Source organism: Pseudochaenichthys georgianus, chromosome 1 (assembly GCF_902827115.2).
Source record: "Pseudochaenichthys georgianus chromosome 1, fPseGeo1.2, whole genome shotgun sequence".
Lineage (NCBI taxonomy): Eukaryota > Metazoa > Chordata > Actinopteri > Perciformes > Channichthyidae > Pseudochaenichthys > Pseudochaenichthys georgianus.
The window spans coordinates 28,445,037-28,467,722 of NC_047503.1; the positions used below are offsets into that span (position 1 = coordinate 28,445,037).

At 41.6% G+C, this 22,686-nt stretch overlaps 1 protein-coding gene across 8 annotated transcripts in view; it reads right to left on the reverse strand.

The window, feature by feature from the left end:
* Window positions 1-1,029: 1,029 nt before the first annotated feature.
* grin2bb (glutamate receptor, ionotropic, N-methyl D-aspartate 2B, genome duplicate b) overlaps window positions 1,030-22,686 on the reverse strand; it is a 161,402-nt gene continuing 139,745 nt past the window's right edge. For 6 of the 8 annotated variants that reach the window (XM_034081898.2, XM_034081889.2, XM_034081868.2 and 3 more), the window contains 3 exons: window positions 21,175-21,362; window positions 10,764-11,002; window positions 1,030-7,921 (listed from right to left, as the gene is read on the reverse strand). In XM_034081898.2, coding sequence (XP_033937789.1) covers window positions 5,552-7,921; window positions 10,764-11,002; window positions 21,175-21,362 — 2,797 coding nt within the window. In that variant the 3' untranslated portion in view covers window positions 1,030-5,551. The remainder of the gene's footprint in view (window positions 7,922-10,763; window positions 11,003-21,174; window positions 21,363-22,686) is intronic. The other 2 variants (XM_034081904.2, XM_034081913.2) reach the window with 2 other exon arrangements.

Below are 22,686 nucleotides of genomic sequence, written 5' to 3' on the forward strand. Positions count from 1 at the left end.
TAAGATGCTGTGGGAATACTGTATAAATCTATCTCGCTGTCTCTCTTTCCCCCCCCTGCCCATCTCTGGAAAAAGAGCCAGTTGCTAGGTAACAGTTAATTGTCAAGAAGTAGTTACATGTGTTGCAATGCACGCTGAGGTTGTTGGGGCGGTGTAAGGAGTAAAGCAGGAATATGGAGAAAATAGTAAAGATTTTTCTTTTTTAAGAAGCAGGAGATTACAAACTGATTAAAGGATATTTTCTACCGCCTCACCATGTTTTGATTCAGCCTCCGCAGATGTTAAAACTCTCCCACCAAATCTATAAACACACAAGGCATCAGTACATTTTGAATCCTGCAGCTTTCTTTAAATAACTCCTGTTGCTGGACAAGGCTTTCAGAGTAAAGAGAGTCTGAGGAGGGAGTTTTTTGGGGGGGCTTTGATCTCTGCTGCTCGTTCAGTTTGCATCACTTCTTCCTCCCTCAATATCTCTCTCTTTCTTCTTCTGCCTCTCGCTCCACCTTTTTATTCTCAGGACTCTTCATTTATTTTCTCTTTGGTCTACAAAGCACTTATCCAACATGAGAACGACACTCAGCTGCAGCCATTATCTCCTCTGTCAACCTACAGCATGGAACATAATAAGAACATGTAAACAGTACATTTAAATGTCTAATATAAGACACACATGAAAGATATAACTGTTGCTTGCTGCCAACCTGTGGACTATCACAATTTCAGTGAATTCTAATTAAGGAAAATGGGAATTAAACATAGATTATTGCAATACATAATTCGAAAGACATAATAGTGGTATCGGTCAATACAATTACAATAAATGTGTTTTTTGTGGTTCATGTTTTAGCGAGATAGAGAGATAAGTATAAATACATTTATCCAAGAGGTGGGTTGATGTCATTTAAAAAAATGTCACGGTCAATACCGGTATATTGTGACAAACCCTCCTGTTGACGCAACAAATGATAAAACCAAGACAAATCAATTTGAGATTTCATTTTTTTATTAATACTCAACACTTTTATTCCAAAGAGACAGAAGAATAATATTTCTCAGCACTTATTTTCACATTGACTGCGTTTAATCTCATTTTCAATATTACTAAATATTCAATCAAATTTGAAATACTCTCTTCACACAAGTAATTTCTCTCCATACAAAAAATGTGAGTTCGAACTAGATTTTTGTCCTATGTACATTTTTCACAATCTGTACAGTTCAGGGGTGGAGTTGTTCGATTCTTCAGTGGCACAGAAACACAAAAACATAAGATTAGCCAAAGAGGAAAGAAAAAAGAACACCTCAGTAAAAATGCGATACATTTTTGATTGTGCTTTCTGTGGGACACTTAGTAATGGTGCGTTGAGAAAACAACCTTCTTAGCTGGTCTTTGACCAAACCAAATCAGAAATAAAATCACATTAACAAACCATGACACATTAAATGTGCACAATAAACGATTGCACGTATCCTGGCCTGAAGTCATTACAAAAGCAGTTTTGCGTGGGGACCGACGAATCAAAGATTTATCCCAAATAGATCTATTCATTGCCATTTTTGTACAGTTTTTATCAAAAGTCCATGAGCGTGAGGTAAAGTATTTACATACAGTTTTACATGTACAATAATTAAGTTATCTCTCACACACACTCTGTCTCTCTCCCATATGAGCACACACAGAGGTCATTAAGCGTATGTATTCAGGCACATACAACAACGGAATTTATGATATTCAAAGGAAAATACCAGGAAAGTAGTTGAAATGATGAAAAGGCTTCTTCAGTGACGATGGATTAATCAAGACCTCAACCTTGTTAAAAGCATTTACACCAACTAGCAAGAAAATTGATCCTTGTAGAAGATTTATAAATATAATTTCTAGTGTAATCTTGACTTAATTTAGCAATTTGTATTAAAGTATAACTAAAAACTTTGACTGTTGAGATTGGTGTCTTATCTTGCACAAACACACACGCACGCACACACACACACCTACAGTACTACATGGATCATCAGTACCAATGAAATTGATAACAATTCCAAATATTGTTCAAAAACACCCATTTTTCTGGGCTAAAAGTTAAGATTAAAAAACAGAAATAAAGAAAAGTGTATACATGCAAGTCCTCACAAACACTAGAGACCCTCTAGTATCATACATACTGACTTGTCAACTTAGAGAAGGAAAGTCTTCTAAAGTTTAGACTGGGATGTTCAACAAACAATATATCCAGTCAGATTGTGCTTAGGTTTCTAAATTTGGTTTGGCAGAGTGACTAAATGTCTGTTTTATCCGACAATAAATAACTGGGAGTGGGGAATAGAAGTTTAAAATTGTGATTGATAATATTTAATGGTGGAGAAAGGCTAAAACCAAATCTTACTATTTGTCAGTTTCAAAGCAGAGATGACCTTTGATGTTGTGAATTTGGGAGCCGCCATTTGATCATGAAACAACATCAGTTAGAAAGGTGATGCTTTTTACTAAATGTGCCACCTGCTTCACTTTCTGCTGCCTTCCTCTTTCTTTTTTTCTCCTCGCGTCTGCATCTGACACAATTCACACAGGATCCCAGAGGACTTGAGGGCAAATGATTTCCTTCATTAAAATCTCAGCATGTGAAACAGATTATGGTCCGGCGGGAGGAGAAATCAGTGTTACAGAACATTGTGAAATTATTCTTTATGTTCTGTTGAATGTGAGTTTTAGCTACACGCTGGGAGAAATGATGAAAGGGATAATATGATGAAAGTCTTATATTATCCAGGTTATCTTTTCGAAATGTAAGAAAAAGTCAATACAGTGTATTTCTTTGTTGAGATAGCTGAGATCGATATCACTCATCAAATATTCGTTTTTTAAATAATAATTCAGGAGCAGTGGCCTGTTAGCGTAGCTTCTTAGAATCAAATCAAATCAAGTTTTATTTATATAGCTCATTTATAAACGATTTTTGGTCGAGCCAAAGTGCTGTACATATAATAAAAATAGCCTACAGTAGAGACACTTTACAGCTACAGTGTAATACAATAGCAGATTGTTCAGAATATCAGTATGAGAAAAAACGACACCCTCTATCCTTAGATCCTCACATCGTACAAGGAAATACTTCCAGAGAAAAACCCAGTTTTCCAGAAAGACTGGAAACAGGGGGAACACATCACACCTTCCCAATTATACACTAGCTCTTTATATCTCCTATGTTTAATCTGTAAAGAACTCAAACAAAAGCATCAAGCAAGTTGTGGTTTTGTGGACTATTCCTTTACCGGTAACTTTGAGAAAGTCCCACAGCCTCCAACATAATGGACCAAGAGACTCTTTAAATAAAGCTGATGATGATGATATCATCGTTACACTTCAGTTTTTGTATGGATTAAAGCCAAAAGATATATCCAGTTAAAAGACCAGTGAGAAAAGTAATATATAATGTTTATACCTACCTATGTTTAATTAGTGTAAAAGGACCTGCAACTAAGAATAGTTGTGTCTTCGTTACTTTTTAATGAGCCCTTGGTATCTAGGTAGCTGAGCTGTTTCAGCATCTGCCATGTTTCAAAAAAGCTTGAACAGACAAACTGAAGGCCACTGTGGTTCTCCGAAGCTCTTTATCTGCTAGATGCCAACAAAACCTACACACTGGACCTTAAATAATAACCTTTAAGGGAATGGTTGGTGGATGCTGTGTTGTGGGAAAGAGCTAGGCTAGCTGTTTCCCTCTGTTTCCAGTCCTTATGCTAAGCTAAGCTTACTGACTGCTGGGTGTTGCATTATAAGAGATTGGTTTAGATTTTCTCATTAAAAGCTTGGCAATCAAACAACTCAGTGCATTCCCCAAAATGTCAAATTATCAGGGAAAAACTATTAAGTAGCATCATAGGGAGCACAGTTGCATGTACCAAAACCCCCCATTTTAAAAGGTAGAATGACTTATTTATGACTAATTGCAAGAATAAATCAAGCGATCATTTGGGACTAGGTACCAGTTTCCTGTGGTCTTTTACACCAGCAGAGTGGACTTGTTCCCACCTCATTATTCAGATGGGACCATCTAATACAGCAGGCAGGGCTTAGAGCTGTAATCGTGAAATAATTAACATTACTGCAGCTCATCGCAGTAACAGAGTCCATTATGTGCCTGTCCTGAGCAGCAAACTGTCACGGCCAATTGAGTTGGACCAAGTCAGACGTGATGAGAGCAACAAGAGGATATTAAATGTGATTTACATGTTTTTAATGGACATTTGGATCCTGGGTCCCAGTTGTGAACTGAGGAGGTGAGGAGTGATGAAGCTAGTTGAACTTCTTTGTAATTCAAGGACTTAGTTGAATGGTGGAGATAATAGAAAAAGAAGCCCCCGTTATTTTCAACTCGTATTTTTTCTCATGCAGCGGCTCTGTCGTAGCTGACTTTTGGGGAAAACAGGAATGTTTTGTTTATTATGGCACTGTGGTTTTAACCCTTGTAATCCTGCTATTGTTTGGGATAAATGCAGGAATTTAAGCTTCCTCTACGGCGGCAAATTCTGCTTTATTACATCTGTCAAATGCCTAAAAGTCTGTTATGCTTATGAAACCCTCATCAGGCTTTTTCAGGTGTATTTTCACACTTAAATTAATTTGACTAATTGTTTGCAGGTGGATCTGTCTACCAACAGAACAGACCTTGTGTGTACAAAATCAGTAGTTATCCTTTAAGGCACGTCCAGCTCAAAATATGAGACCCATTTGGTACTGCCGAGCAGAAAAAAGGAGAGGAAACGGCAAATCAGTATGATGATGTTGCTTCTGCAGCTGAAAAAAAGACCTTCTTTGCAAATGTATAAGTACATAGAATGTACTCAGCAAGTCATGCCTTTCACATACACTTCACAGCACTCAAGAGTAAGAAAAGTAAAAAAGAAAATCAAACATGAAGAATAAATAGCAAAGAAGAGTCCAAATTACAGGAACCCAAAAAAAGTCTACCAATGCCGTAACATTGGTAAGCTAAGAAATAATTAACATCATACAAATATGTAACATGAACTATTTAAATCAATAAAATTGAAAAAACAATCCAAACCGATCATCATTAAACACTGGAATAATATTCAATAATATTATCAACATTATCAATACAATTATTATTAGTTTACCCTGTTACTTCAACAGAAGCGCTGATTTCTCATTCATGATTGTATTTCTGTCAAACAAAATGTTTGTTTTGGCGTTAAGGAACTGCAGGAAGGAGGGAAAGACAATGAGCACGTGAAGAGAGCAGAGACTGGAGATTTGATTTCACTTTTCCCCCTCCCTCCCAACCGTTCTGAGCGTTGGAGCAGCACCAGAATCCTCTCTTCTCATTAAAAACTTGTCTCCCGCTGGACTTCACAGCTTAGCCTGCAGCGGCCTCTGTGCATCGTCCAAATTACATTCCCATTTATCGGAGAACAACACACACAGTATAGTGTCTCCTCATCCTCACACAGAGAGGTCATCAGCATCTGTGTGTTTCTCCCCCTCTTTTCTTCACCCACTTCATCTTCTCCCTCTCTTTCTGCCTCACCCTCAGACGTCTGACTCAATGCTGGAGAGCTTTTCATAAACGTGTCCATTGCTGGCACCGTTGAAGGGTCTATGCCCCGGCCCCAAACCCAAAGTGTCCCTGGCCACAGGCATTAGCTTGCTGGCCCCGTGGTGGTTCCCCATGGGCCCCCCTACCCCGCCCAGACACAGATCGTTGGGGAACCTGGGGGCCACATTGGACATCACCCCAGCTGTGGCGGACGCGGGCAAATAGGAAGTCGTTCCCATGGAGCCGCGGAAGTCCCCTCCTCCCCGGCTGTTGTTGAGAAGTTGCTGCTGCTGTTGCTGCGTCTGTGGCTTTTTGATGTAGTACGGTTTGCCGCCGTGTAATAGACACTGGTCGTCGTCGAAGGTTGGGATGAAGGGGTTCTGGTTCACCTTATCTGGGTAGAGAGATTTAGACAAGGAGTAAGTCCCGGCCCCTCTGCTGCTGCTGCCACCACCACCACCTCCTGAAATAGCTCTATCTCTGTCCCTCAGGTCTCTCTCCCCCACCGACCGCTGATGCAACCCACCTTCTCGGAACAAGCTGAAGGAGGAGCCTCCCTTCGCCCTATCCCCGCCTATTCCTCCGAACATGGAGGACTCCCTTTCCCCTGCATACCTCTCAAACATGTGAGCGTAAGGGCTGGGGCCCTCCATGGAGCGATCTTTGTCTTTTAGGCTCACACTCCGGGGCTGGGCATAAGGCCCCCCAACGCCTTTGCCAACCCCTCCCATGCGACCCGCCCCCTCCCTCTGCAGGTCCACAAATGTGTCATATGAGTGCTGCCTCCGTAACACCCTCCCCCCTGGCCCTAGCTTCCTGCGCTGCGCCTGAGTTTGAGGTTGGGCCGGTCCCACGCTACTCTTCCCTGCAGCGAACACCATGTTGTTGTCCTCGCTGATGTTGTAAAGGTTTCCCGGCGGGACCTTACAGGAGTCGCCGCGTTTGCAGCTAGCGGAGCTGGGGCGACTGCTGCTCCCCCCAACCCCGTTAGCCGGGCAAGCGCCACCCCCTCCGTGGTGACACACATTGTGGCTATTACGACACTCCCAGTCACCCCCTGCTATGCCCCCCCCTCCTAGCCCAGAGACCCCCTTCTCCCAGCAGGTGTGGGCCTGCTGCCCTGCCGACACTGTGCCGAGCCCACCTTTACACTCCGGCTTCTTGCCTTTACCTTTGAGGAAGTCTTCTACAGGAACTAAGCTCTTACAGATACCACCACCACTACCACCGCCCACACCGCTTCCTCCACTTCCACCCTCGTGCTCCCACTGGGCCTTGCCCTCCTTGGAGCGGAACTGGTCCGCATAGAAATCCCTCAGGTCCTCCTTTTCTTTGCGGAATACGAAAGGTGAAGAATTACCCCCTCCTCCTCCCCTCTTCCGCTCCAGGGGAGGTGAGACCGTGCGGTGTGCCTGAGGCCCGTGGGGGAAGTGGTGGTGGACGGTGTGGTGGTGGGCTCTCCTCCTGAGGCCGCTCAGCTCTATCTCGTCCTGCTCCCGTCTGCACTTGGCCGAAGCTGGCCTCTTTTTCAGGCTGTCCCTGTACTGCTTACGCCGCTTGTTGTTTCCCTCCAGGTTGCCGTAGGTGACAGTGTGCGTTGAGATATCCGAAACGTCTGAGCGAATGTTCCCATCATCCCCCCCTGAGCCTGCCCCACCCCCACCACAGTACCGGTCATGACCCCCGATGAGCCCTGTGCTGGATGCGCCTCCTTTGAAAGAAAACCTCCCGTACACATTGTTCCCCTTGAACCCACCCTGGTCGGAGTCCGCAGGGGCGTGGCCGGCAATCAGGTCAAACTTATTGGTATTCCTGTGAGTCATGGAGGGGCGGGGCTGGGTGGTGAAGATGGGCGCTACCCCTCCCCCTAAACTGTCGCAATCAAACATGCCACCTTCCAACGAGCTAGTGCTGCCTAAGCTACGCGGCCTGTTGGGCACGGGGCCGGACATACCCAGAGCCGAGGCCGGGTGGTGGTGCAGGTAATGGTCCTGGTACAGGTTGCTGTCCTTCAGGGGCAAGTTCCCAAAAGTCCTCTCCACCTCGCTGATGTAGTCACTGAACATGTTGTCCTCTGGCAGGTAGGGAGGCGCTGTCTTGCAGTCGGCAGGGTGACCTACCAAGCTGCGCCGGTGCTCCTGGATATCATAGATAGTCGATTCACGCGCGCTGTGGCTGTACTCCAGCGCCGGGTGCGGAGAGCCGTTAACGCCCGGGACGGCAGTCATGTCCTTAGCCGTGCGGAGGAGCCGCAGGATGTTGGAGTGGGTGTTGTTCATGTTCTTCTTCATGGTGGCCGAGGGCGAGTCAATGGTTGACTTGTTTTCCTCAATTTGTACCCCATGGATGCAGCTCCAGATACCCTGGAGGGGGGAAATTATAAGAAAAGGGAAGCAGAGAGAGAAAGACAGGGTGAGACAGGCCATGGGAGGAAGTAAGAAGCACAAAGCCCAATAAAGAAGAAAACTACAGTAAAATGTGTCGAAAGGAATCAGGTAACAAAGGGGGTTAAAAGTAAGAGAGAGGGAGACAAACAGCAGATGCATATTGAGAGGGAGAGAGAGAGAAATCAAGAGAGAGGGAAACAGAGAGAGCGAGAGGCAGAGAGAGGTTAATGCATTGCCATGTTCTCCCTGACCACCCTCTTGTTTACACACTATTAAACAGTAATAGGGGCTGAGTTCATAAATGACTTTTCTCCAGGGAGCAACGTGGACCCTCAGACACAGAGAAGGGAGGGAGCCGATCAAAGCTCAGGCGTTTGACTGCCAATCAATAGTTTTAATCAATGTCATTTAAATGCAGTTGTGCTACAGGCTCTCTGCCGCAGTATTGTTTTACTCTTTTTCCTTTTACACTGTCAAGGAAATAATCATTTTGTAAAGGTTTTGTTAAATGTCCTATAAATGTCAAGCCATCTAGAAAAGTAACTATGAATAGTAATTTCCTAAGTACATTCGGTACGTTGATGTATTTCCAAATATTGATTTTTCTCTCTTGACTTCTCACATGGTTTCATTTCAAGTGATCGATTATCTCACAAAAGATTCCTCTCCCATCAATCATCTCCTTTTTAATACTTTACCTAGATTTTGCTGGTAATATTTATGTACTTTTACTTGTATTGGAGTGATTTGACATTGCTGTATTGGTACTTTCAATTAAGTAAAGGATCAAAATACCTCTTCCAGCACTGATATCAAGAGCCACATGCATTAACAATCGTCCGTTTGAAATGTCATTCCCCATTAGTATGTGTGTTTTTTTTGGTTTATTGGTAAGTAGGATTTTCGAGAGAGGGGAAAGCCTTTTGCGGGTGAAGTCAAACAAGCGTGCTTAAAATGTGGCTGAGGGAATCTGTGGTTGATGCGACAGCCAAATCCGAAAGGTCGAGGACATGCTACCCACCAGCCAGCATGCGGGCCAACGCTCCTCAAAGGCGTCAACTTGTCAGAAACTGTTTCTGTCTATCTCTAGTCACTTTCCCTGTCACTGAGCCACATTCATGAATCTTAATCTTCAACCCTCTTTTCTCTCATGCCTCCATTCTCTCTTTGTGTCTGTTTTATCTCCGTTTCCGGGTGCTCGGTGAGCGGCAGCCACTCCAATGGGATTGTCTGTCTTTATCTCTCTGCATCAATAGCTACTACAGCTCCTGGGAAAGGTACCAGAACTGTGTCTGTTCTTTCTATACTCTGCCTTTGTCCTGGCACCCGTTTTAGTCTTTATCATGACCCTCGCTAACTGATCTCTCTTTCTTCCTCTGTGTTTTATTAGCCCTTTGTACTTTCATCACATGTCCATCCTTACACTTTCAATAAACTGTATATGATGAAAAAGATGTTTAAATCCCACACCGTGTGTTTAACCAGGCATGGAAATTTATAAAATGCAGAAGCACCTTCTGAAAGGTGTATGCACTTAAAATGGATGTTGTAATGCAACAAGCGAAATCAGCCTCCTGCAAGTAAGAGCTACTGTAAGAGTAAACTGTCGCGGATCAACGCAAGAAGTAGTCCTTTTGATTTGCATAAAAATAGAGTTTCTGAAGGAAACACAAAGACATTTGTCCAATTCAACAAAGATAGACAAATGATTGTATGTTTGTGAAGTGCTCGAGGCCAAATCTGTGTTTTAAATTGCCTCAGGTTAGTTTGAGTTGGTGTAAACCAAATTACATTACAATTACAAACACCAAACACATAAAACGGGTTGCCCTTTTCTCAGGCAAACAATAACTGGGACAATTTGAATTCGACAACAAACACACCACCCCTCTCCCTCTTTCTTAAAAGGTAGCATTATGCAAATGAATTACACCTCAAGTGGTTATTTATATGGACCCAAGCAGCCTGCATCAATAACACTGAGACGCGTTGTTTAGTGACCAATCTGAGCAGAGTCGTAACCACGCCGAGAGGAGATCTTCGACATCCAGAAACACAGCTTCAGGTCACCGGCTGAGAATGAGCAGCATAGTAAGTAGCGTTTATTTCAGCAACATTAAGTCAATTAATGATGGACTCTTCACAAAGACTGCACGATTTTTTAACCCTGTCAAAGACTGGAGTCTAAGTGATTGTTGCATAATAATGCTGGTTGGTCTCACTGTCAATCAGCATATCAGTAGGCGATGTCTTTAAGAGCAATGATGCTTTTTGTATCTGCTTCTTGTGTTTCGTATCGCATTAATGTGTTATTTATGCATCACATTTGTTTTTCACTGTCCCTTATAGGTGAATGGGCTGTAAAAGTTTACAATGTTTTAATTACATCAAACTTTTTCTGTGTATTTAAATTGTCCTGGTTATTCTAATAAAGTACATGTGCAATACGATATTTTAAACTAATGATGCAACTGTAAAAGACACATAAACTAAGTTTTGGTTTGGGTCTTATAGGGTTACATTTATATTTGTATATATAATATTATGTTATTGTAATAGGATGCTCCTCTGACTTGCAGTGTGTTTACATTTTTTTTAAATGTCAGGTTGCGTTAGCACAGTTAGCTGTTGGCTTGTGTTCTGTTGTTTAACAACTGCCTGCCTGGGCTAAAAAAGCCACAGGTTAAGTCAGGTGAGTCATCGTATCCTGCTGACTGACTCAATACACCTCAACCACAGCCAGTGGTTTGAAAACAACCACTGCTGTGATCTTTCTGTGAGGAGGACAAAGGTCAAACCCAAAATAAAACACACTCACTCTGCTAATGGTGAAGGTGGCCGCGGGCTGTCCCGTGCACACGCCCATGAAGCAGAAACGCAGCTGCCAGTAGAACCAATGTTCACAGATGAAAGTGAGTAATGACAGAATCATGGCGGCCCCGAGCATGTAGAAGACGCCCGCCATGTTGTCCACGTCCAGCTGGCTGCTCATCACCTCGTTCTTCTCATTGTGGCAGATGCCCGTCAGCCACAGAGCCTCGAACTCCTCCATGTCACCTGGAGGAGGGAGACACACACATACGCAAGTTACTGTAACAATGAGTGTGTTCCCATGTTGGTTTGACCTGTGCACTCGGATGAGTCTGCCTCTGGGTGTCGGAATATGTAAGTGTGAGAACAAAAAGAGGGGTCACATCTTTTGGATGGGAGTTGAAGCCAAAAACAGCTCAGGTCTCATACGTGCAACAAATGTCATGTTGCATTATTTTCACTGAACACCCCCCTGAGGATCATCCTCATTAAGAATTGCTTCTGCAAGGCTATTCCTTACTTGTTGTGGGAAAATAAACAACTGCCTGCTGGGACTTAACAGTCCTTGGGGAGGAAGTGTGTGTGTGGTCATGGGACGAGAGTTTCCGCCCTTATATTCCTCCCCGTCAGTTCCACATCCCCGGGGGACTGCTATGGGGGGAGGACACGTCCAGAGAGATTTGTTTGATCTGCACTGATGGTCTGTTTTTTGTTGCGTTTGTGTGGGATCAAGGGGGTTTATATTTTCCCAATTCTTGTATAAAACCACTTTGTCTGTGAGGCGTGTGTTAGTCTCTGACTAACTGTTAGTTTTCACTTTAAACTCAGTGTAGAGCCATTATTGTAGAACAACTATCTGTAAATGTGTGTAGAGAATTGTGATACTGTATTTTGATCTGTGTAGGCGTAATCAGATTTGTAAATGTTTGATAGAAATCTGTTTTTAGATTTGCTAGTGAAGGGGAAGTAGTCTCCGAGTGGCGGGACGTTAGGCTGAGTGACCTCAGGATGCTCCAGCTAGCTTACATTTTTCTCATTTCTGGACTGATAAACAGTAAATAAACCAAATTAAGTGCCCCTACATTTTCAAGCTGCTCGTGAGAGGGCAAGGTTTTAATTCACAAAAGGTGATAACTGGAGCGGTACGAACAAATACCCAAAAATCTGCAGATCTCGGCCACTGCAGAGGTGTAGCAAAAAAATCATGTGCAATAATACAACCAATTGAGGGCCTGCTTTAAGATGTAACTGAAATAACTGAAAATAATATGTAAAATCAAATCAAATCTGGAAGCACAGATAGTGTACATTTCTATATTTCTTTCTGCATATCAATTAAACAAATGGCATAAAACATGCTTAGCCATCATCTCAGTAGGTGTTGGTAAATGTGTATTTCTGAACCGTGAGTAGAGCCAGGGTGCTGTTTCCCCTGCTTTCATTTTGCTAAGCTAGCTAAGCTAATTGCCTCTAGCTCTATACTTAATGCACGGACATGACTGTGTAATTCATTTTCTCATCTAATCGAGATCTCTAATAGGAAAATGTTATAGTGTTCTGCTATGAAAAGTCAAAATGCTTGTTATGAAAATATGCCTATTCGATATGTTATGTCTTCTTAATAAGTAGCAATAAAGTGGTTAAAAAACCTTGGACATTTCAAACACAAAAGTCTTAATGCTTCTTGGGGGCGACCCTATCATCTTCAGATCAGGGTTGGAAACAATTGGTTCCCATTGACCTCTTACACTATTGATCCTTCTTCAGTCTGCAGATGTTATGACAATGACTTAAAGGCAGGATACATGTTCCATTCCTTCTTCCTACTTCTCCATCTTCAACCTTTTTCTTCCACTTCCTTCCTGGTCATGTTTTTGTTCAGATAAAGGGGCCCTCATTTTCTCCTGATAGTAGATCTTCTTCCTCTGCACATATTATTTTCATCATGTTCATATCTGGACTCTAACAGGACGCGTCAGATATGAGCAAACATCAATGAGTCTGAACTATTAACCTGGACCAACGTCTGAGTGCCGACAGCTGAGTCGGACTGCATGAGGTAAGAAGTCATGTCTGACATTATGACTTCCATAAGGGAACATTAGTGCAGACATGATGCCTGGTGTTTGGTGAACATACAGCCAAGCATGCACAGTCACATCTCATGTACACACACGCACGCACGCGCACACACACACACACACACACACACACACACACACACACACACACACACACACACACACACACACACACACACACACACACACACACACACACACACACACACACACACACACACACACACACACACACACACACACACACACACAGACAGACAGACAGACAGACAGACAGACAGACAGACAGACAGACAGACAGACAGACAGACAGACAGACAGACAGACAGACAGACAGACAGACAGACAGACAGACAGACAGACAGACAGACAGGTACTTCAGGGTACATCACTCAGCAGCGTATGTCGAGGTTTGAGTCGATTTGGCTCATAAAGATCTGATCTGAGGTGAATGTTCTCGCTGCACTGACCCCTTCATCCATCACACACACTCTGATGGAAAGTGATAACACATCAAAGTCGACCATGTGTGAGTGAGTGAGTGAGTATGTGTGTGTGTCAACCTGCTGTAAAATATATGTTCTGGCAGGTGGTGAGCAGTGAGCAGTATGCAGCACATACTGTCTCTGGAGGTGGAGTGCTACTGTAGGTGTACTCTCCAAAGGCAATGATTTATATCAGGAACAATCATTTATTTAACATGAAGCTGAAACTCCTGAAACATAAAATAAAAAATAGCTGGTGATGCATACTCAAATCTTTTATCGCACTTCGCTGTTGCCCACAACACTTTAGCCCTTTCCAGCAGGTAGGAAGTACGAGAAATACTGTAATACAATAGGATATTTGATGCTTTTGAGTTATCTTACTTGTCAGATAACAAGAAATATGCGCAAAAAAAGATTCACCATCTTCTCTCACTCTCTAGCACCAGGGTCCTTTTGGACATAGGACAAGCAGAGGAGCAGAGACAGCGTTTTCTAACCAAATCCCTTAAGTTATTCTTCTTCTATTCTGATAAATTGACTAATTTATTGCAAATTTAAGAAAATCTGAAAAATGGCCCCTAAGCCTGAGCTTTTTTTGAGAACCTTTTTTTTAAACATATCTTTTGCTACATTGGTACTTTGGTAAACCTACAGTATAGTAACAAACATAATTAAAAGAATCAATATTATAAAAGTTTGACAGACAATTGTCCTTTCAAGGTCACTTTTTTGTTTTTTTCTAAAACACATCATGCTGCGTTCACAAACAGATGGAGGTGCTTAGTTGTCATGGAAACAATTGTTATCTAGACACATACAAGGTGTCCATATATGGAGTAAATACAGTTTTTTGAAATCCTGAGGAAAGTAGGAATATTTTTTTACAGCCTTAAAAAAATAAATGTTTGTTGATCCACAAACACCTACTGTAACTCAGACAGTACCTAAAAGGCTTGAGGAAAACATTACTGCCAGCTACAATGAACAACACATATAAAAATGGTGAAAACAAATGTATGAATCGACAAATAGCAGACAACCAGTTGGTAGACTTAAAGATGGAAAGCCAGCCTGACAATTCATCAAAACTTAAAATAATTTTTTTGAATCTCAGACAATCATGGAGGCGGGCAAGACAAATGTAGTTTCCTTCAAGAATTAAAGGTAGCACCGGTTGAATAATTGATAAACAAATGGTCAACTTGAGGTGAATCATTCCTTTAAGTAAGTGGACCTTTTTCTCTTACAGAATTTCCTGTACAACAATTTCAAATGTTTCAATAACCAGCTTTTGATTGAAACCTTTATCACGGATACACATTGACCTGCAATGTTCAGATCCTACTGTACTTTTTCTAATATGTGGAACAGCAGTTTTAGAAGTCTTTAAACAGGCTCCTTTAATCTCTAAAGTTCAGTTTAATGGTTACAAATGTAACCCACACAGCAGCAGCACTCTTAAATCATGAGATGTTGTACGACAGGAGGAGGCCTGGGGGTCCATTGTCACATTATTAGTGCACACTGATGAGAAATGTGTGTGTCCTGCATCAGCCTCGACCTCTGTGTCATTTGTGGCCACAGCCTGTTCAAACAGAGGAGCCAAATGAGCATCCTGACAAACAGACACAAACCACCTCAACTGGCTCCATCGTCTCATAGTGAGAGCAGCAGCCTGATACTGAGGTCCTCGTGGATCATTGCACTCGTCTTTCTCTCCGACTGAGGCCAGACACCCTGCCGGCTTCTTTCGGTCAGTAACCAAAACACACAACAACAGCTGGGTCTCAAAATAAACACACAACCAAAAGTAATTCACCTGCTCACTAAGGCACACATCATGTGTTGCTTTCTGCAAACTGTGGATTTAATCTCACTACTTGTGTTTAATATTCACATGTTATGGTGCTTGTGTTGTCAAACATACATGTGTCACTATACTGATGAAACGATCAGCTGCTGTCACAGTTATACTGTATTCATTTTTACAAAAACATGTGCTGAACACTAAATAGCCTATTTCTTATCATACATTAGCCTTTGGAAGTGATAAAAGGGTTTCAATTATTTACGCACATTTCAAAATCTTTGGCTGAGCTTTTCTGCTTTTCTGTCTGATTCTTCTAAGGTGGCTAACAAAGCATCAGGAAGTACATTTAACAGTAATACTCTGGTCTAAATGATTTCACTTTTATGAGCTGATACTGGGATTTATGGACAAAAGGGATTTTAAATATGAGCCTGCTGTAAAGCTTTAAAAGAACCCAAATCTTGTCAATTTGGAAAAGCTTGTTGAGATGCTTTACTGTTTACTGAGCTGGAAAAAACTAAATATATTTAAGGTTCTTCTTGTTGAATGACTAAATCCACAACCTCAGCCTTGCCAGTTCAGTTTCTCTAAAGAAATACGTGACTTGCAACATCGTCCACAGAGCTCCTTCTAGTTAAAGGAATGGTATGCTCATGACACTCATTTTTTAAAAATTATCATCCGATAAAACAGACCAGTCTCTGCCAGTCTCTCTCTTTTTTTTTTTAATCCGATGACATTATCAGTGATTTTAAACTGATTATATACCGAAATAACATCAACACTGTGGGCGCCGCCATTTCCCGGACGTGACGTAATCCATGCGTTTGGTTTTCGAAGACACGTTGATCTCCATGTTATTTACTGTAGTTTCTCTATTCAAATATGCCTCACTGTATCGCGAACTATTGCCATAATTCGGATAGGAACAATCCACGGAATGCTCGGTTCCATCTGTTGCCAAAAGGTAAGCATAAGAAGTACATTCGGAGGCAGTGGCTAGCGAAATGTGGCCGGTGTTGCAGTATAACGTGAGTCATGACAACTGGCGACATTCTATTATCTCGTCATAGGAATCCGGGGCGTGTACATTGAGGACCCATTGTTGACTTACCATGTCGATCGCCTCGTTTGTCGTTCACGTTCATCTTTTGCTATATCTGCCTTCCTACGATCACTTTGATGCACATTCAGTACTCGTATGTGAGGTTGTGGGTGAGAGGTGGATATCGTGACGCTTACAGGGAGGTATCGAACATTACAAAGTAGGTGACTGTGTGGATGCCTGTTCAAAATATTGCAAACTTGAATAAATCATTGAAATTATATTTGTGTCCGACTTTCATTTGTACATCGTTCTTAATGTGATGTATAGTAGCTCTGATAGCTGTCCATACCTTCAGACAGCCTAAAAGTAAAACACAAGTCGTTTATTCACAGCCCGAGCGCTCATCGAGATGACTGGATCACTCATGACAGGTTGTGATCAGCTCCGATTAAATTGTGATATCAATGCTGTAGCTATTCTCCAGGGAGCACGTTTTTTTTATGAAATACCTGTATCCCTCTCATCACAACAAGACTCTACTCTGTGCAGGAAAAATAATTACATACATGAAAATAACCTTGATGCATGGGAATGAATGGGTAAGAAGTTGTATTTATTTCCTGACCAACATTTGGCTGGAAGACTGGGATACACCCTGGATTGGTTACCTCTACATCACTGGGTGAACACTCTCTATAACAGATATTATAAATGTTTACTTTAATTCACCACACGTGCATGTCTTTGCACTTTGGGAGGACACTGGAGCCGTTGAAGAAACTTCTGAGCATGGACTCTGAACAGAAAGGAAAACAGCTAATATCTAAAACTATACATTGCTTGCTTAATGAAATGTAAACAACGTCATTACTGCTTACTCTGGATGAGTGATGTAAAATGTTTGTCAATATTCTAACATGTCTTTTTTCTGTTTATTTTAAGATCGAGTGCACTGGCTGCACTATGTGGTACCACACGTACTATGTTGGGGAGCCCTGTCAATGCAGAGCTGTAAAGGCTGCACTTCTTAGACACACACACACACACACACACACACACACACACACACACACACACACACACACACACACACACACACACACACACACACACACACACACACACACACACACACACACACACACACACACACACACACACACACACACACACACACACACACACACACACACACACAGTTTATTATTTCTGTTGGCAAAATCCTGAATGTCCTCTTCCAGCATGAGAGTAACATGATAACAAAGGTATCCCAGCTGTAGCTGTGAACATGACAGGACGTGTGATGACCCAGAAGAGCATCAGGACTGCTTGAGGCAGATGATAGCTCTGTGATGAACATGATGACTCAGCCTCTATGGAGAGAGACATCAAGCATGCTCATTTCTGACGTGGAGCTAATCTGAAGTAAACATTGAATACTGCTTTCTGTTCCTCCATCTTGTGACTGTGTGACTCCCTCTCTGGATATCAGCATGTGAAGGACACTGCTCAGGACACATGGATCAGAGGCTGAAGCTCGAGCCGGGACCAGGGAGATTGTTCTAACAATTTCCAATAAATGTTATTCTGAAACATAACTATCACTGTTGTCTTTCCTTCTATGAATGAAGCAAAACTATGTCAAGCTGGCGCTTAGCCCTCCACAAAGTGCATGGTTGCAACTTAGAGAGTTAAGCATGTTATATCAGTGGGTCCTCGTGGTGCAACACGGAAGGCACACAGAATTAGACACAGGTGTCACATGAACTTTAAATGTTCTGGAAAGTTCCTCATACAGCTTCAGCCTTTTTGATCTCATGAAGTCCCCAAGTGACACACCCTGAACAGTCTGTCATGGTCCTTGTCATTTGCTTTTGTGTTCCCATAGCAACATGTCCAAGATGTCCATGTGCCAGGCTAGCACATGTGACAGAACTAGCTGCATCTGGAAAGGTTTTTTGTTGCTAAAGTTAACATTCAAGCCATTTAAGAATAAACATGCTTACATGACATGTCATTTGTTAAACATTAAGCTGTCTTGTGTCTTTTCTGATTCTGATTACATATAACCTGTTGTAGAAACATTTATTGATGACATTGATATGAAACTAATGCCATACATTTTGCTGTGACACTGATGTCACATTGGGACATTAACCCTAAACATTCACAGGAAACCCGGAGTGACATATCTGCACAGTTACACATATGATTATGATCTGCTCGGTTCATTTAGCTGATTCAATTATATTTAGTTAACATATTCTTTATTATTCAATTCAAAGTATGTTCAAACACATGTAAACCAAAAAAATCATCCTCATTAATGAAGTTATAAATAAGAGTTACTTTACCATTAAAGCCCAATGTGACATATCACATCTCAGATATTTGACACTAGGGGGGGCTACTTATCAGAAATGTGTTCTCGTGGTCTATTTAGTCTAAATGACGTTCCCCTTAATTTCCCCAAAAGTAGAAATGGGTCCGGGTTCTTATGGGTTAAACGTATAGGTTTAAAGGCCTAATAGAACTACTGTATTATATGTATTCAACGTGTGCCCCGCTGGACGTACGTTTCTGTAGTTTACCGTTACTGTGACATATCAGTATAGCCACGGAAGATAGTTTGTGTGTTTCATTTCCATGCATCAAGGTTATTTTCATGTATGTAATTGTTTTTCCTGCACAGCGTAGAGTCTTGTTGTGATGAGAGGGGTACAGGTATTTCATAAACAAAACGTGCTTCCTGGAGAATAGGTAGGCTACAGCATTTATATCACAATTTAATCGGAGCTGATCACAACCTGTCATGAGTGATCCAGTCATCTCGATGAGCGCTCGGGCTGTGAATAAACGACTTGTGTTTTACTTGTAGGCTGTCTGAAGGTATGGACAGCTATCAGAGCTACTATACATCACATTAAGAACGATGTACAAATGAAAGTCGGACACAAATATAATTTCAATGATTTATTCAAGTTTGCAATATTTTGAACAGGCATCCACACAGTCACCTACTTTGTAATGTTCGATACCTCCCTGTAAGCGTCACGATATCCACCTCTCACCCACAACCTCACATACGAGTACTGAATGTGCATCAAAGTGATCGTAGGAAGGCAGATATAGCAAAAGATGAACGTGAACGACAAACGAGGCGATCGACATGGTAAGTCAACAATGGGTCCTCAATGTACACGCCCCGGATTCCTATGACGAAAATAATAGAATGTCGCCAGTTGTCATGACTCACGTTATACTGCAACACCGGCCCGAACCGAGAGATTTACAGGCTCATGTATGCAGCGAACATTTCACATTTCCGGACGACTACTCTGAGAGTATGATCAAACATAACATGGGATTTAAAGAACAACCATTACTCAATGGAGATGCAGTACCATCGGTCTTTCTGGTGTCATCACCGACCAGGACACCAGTTCGGCCAGTAGAGAAATCGCCCTCTGCAAGTGTGAAGCGACGGAGGAGCAGAAGTAGTGCTCGGAGTAAGAATAAGGTATGTTATAGCGCATTTCCATTGCAGCGGCTAGCCCCGTTTTAACGTCCAGGCCAGGACAGTTTTTGGTGGCCTTTCCATATAGCGTAGTACCGGCTAGTGTGTATTTCCCCCCAGTTTTTCCGGCTCCATAAAATCGTGATTCTATGGCCAGGGACAACGAAGCTGAGTATGCTAAACTAGAGAGGGAATCGCTAGCAAGGGTGGTACTACATGCATACATATAGTATCTTATATCATCTTCCCATTATACACACATGCATTTCCAAACATTTGGACTACCTATGTTGCAAATGTATTATCTTTTCAATTTACACACGGCATCTATTGCACGTCTGTCCGTCCTGGGAGAGGGATCCCTCCTCTGTTGCTCTCCCTGAGGTTTCTCCCATGTTCCCTTTAAACTGGGGGTTTTCTTCGGAAGTGTTTCCTTGTACGATGTGAGGGTCTTAGGACAGAGGGTGTCGTATTGTCATACTGATATGTATGGCTGAATTCCCCCATCCAATCTCTTCACATTGGTCAAAACTTGTTCCTCTGCTGACGAGTTCGAACTGAAATACTCCGTGTGTTGACAAAGTGAACGCATGGATGACGTCACGACCATCACGTGACTACTGAAAATGGCAAACATGGCGGCGGCCAGACGGAATATACAGGTCTTGATAAAAAAGAGCTATAAAATCATTATTTACCGGGGAATATCGCTGATTTCTTCAGGGTATGGTTTAAACATAACGTTTCACTAAATACTGAAGTTTTGATTAATTATCTAATGAGTGGACCATTCCTTTAAGGTCAACATTTCCCGTCCCTGCCGAAACAGGCTTTGCAGTGTGCTGCCAGAACTTCCTGATTTCCCAAATAAACAACCTGCCACATTCCAGCTTTCACTTCAGCAGCGGCAGCTTCCCAGGCCTGTGGTTCCTGGGTTTTCACCACAACAAACAGCAAACTTACCAGTAAACTCTAAAATACCATTAAGAATACCAGCTAGGCTGCCCTATAGATCACTCTGTTGGGCTGGCGGCTCAGTCCCTGCTGGGGAGGACCCGGGACCATTAACGTTCCTTACTCTGTGTCCTTTTTTCAGCTTTGTCCCTCCAATGAAGGCACTGACATTTTTCTTAAAAACAAAAACTATTCAAAAAATACAAACTTTGTTGTCATTTTTGGACAAAATCCAAGTGTTAATGTAAGGACACAACACCCATGAGATACCAGACCTAAACATCTAGGGTATTGGATTTAATTGGAGATTTAATCCATTATTTACAAAATCATATGAATATGATACTAATTTTGCAACTTCTACACTAAAATTAAAAACAAACATTATAACCTCTGCTTAACCTGATTATCTGTTTTATTAAAAGAAACAGAGAAAAGCCATTCTCATTCTCATGCTTTAAAATTATGACCTTTATGAGGCCTCTTATTTAAAATAAAAGATGCTGTTAAAGTTCCTCACCGTCTCCAAACAGCATGAGGATGGCCAGATCCACGGCTCGTTTCCAGCCGGAGTCTTTCTGGATGGCGATGCCGTAGCCGGTGGAGGCGAACACCTTGCCGCTGCCGATGGTGACCAGTTTACAGCCTTCGTCTCGGCCCGCCATGTAGTTCAGCACCGCAGCGTCGTAGATGAAGGCATCCAGTTTGCTACAGAGCGCCATTGAAAGGAATAGCTGTTAGAAGACACTTTTAATGTCTGTGTCCATTTTAGACTTGTGAATGAGTCTGAAATCCCTCACTTCCTCATCACTATTCACATTAAATTAGCATTGATTAAACTAAACATCTATTAACACAATGTATAACTCTTCACACCAACATTCTATTGGTTTGTTATTTACTTTGAAACTTCTGAAGATTTTTCTTGAAAGTCTCATGGTACTTATTATGAATCTAATTCAGACAGTTGTATCAGCTAAGTTTGTTTGGTTTAATAAGAGTTATAGGATTAATTTCCATGCATGATCCTCTCCATGTTTACCCCCCAAAAATATTCAACTCAACTCAAATAATTTATTTATAGAGCCCTTTTCCTACCAACATGCAACCCAAAGAGCCTTACAGAGAGGAACAAAAAGTGAAATGAATAAATAACATTTTGCATGGCTTTAAATGGCAAAAATACAACAATAACATTTAAAAAATATTTAAAAACTAAAAGCCAATAGAACATAATTAAATAAACACCAGGGATAATAGCATACTGTTAAACCCAATGAGCTTAAAAAGTAAGGTTATTACATCACTTGAAATTAAATTAATGAATTCGTCATTCATTATTTTTGGAGTGCTCTCCATTAATTTGAATTGAATGCTTGCCTGTGCACATTTCTGCATGTTCAGACGACCTGCTGTGCACCGAGTCAAACACTCGAGGAAACGCTGGCTTAGCAGTTAATTGGAATTAATTAATTGAAAATATAACAATTGAAATTTCTCTGTTTCAGCAATAATTAATAACAAATTGCATAGTTATTTCAAGGACACTTACAAGGGAATTATAAGAAATGTATGAGTCCATGAATAATTAAGGGTTATAGGCAAAACATTGCATTGAGGCGGTGTGCATGCTAAAGTTGTTGGGAGGTGAAATGTTTACAGTGTAGTATGTGCAATCGATTCTGGATACAATGACTGATCATGTTATTCTATTCTCTTCTGTTCCTGAGTTTCCTGGAGTATTCCCTCAAATAAAACTGAAAAAATGCTCTGTTGCAAACAAATGTTTATGATAATTACATCTTTCATTCAATAAGAAAGTTTTCACAACACTAATTTTATTTTTGAAGCATAAATGCAATCCGGAGAAGTGATTTGCTCAGTAAGCCACTTTGCCAGTTTGCAACCACCTTTTTAAGGACACGTTAAAGATTCAAAATGCACAAGTTGGGTATTTACTGACAAATAGAAATCCATAAAGCAAAAAGGTGAATATTATATTGTGTGTTTATATATAAAGTGTATATTATTA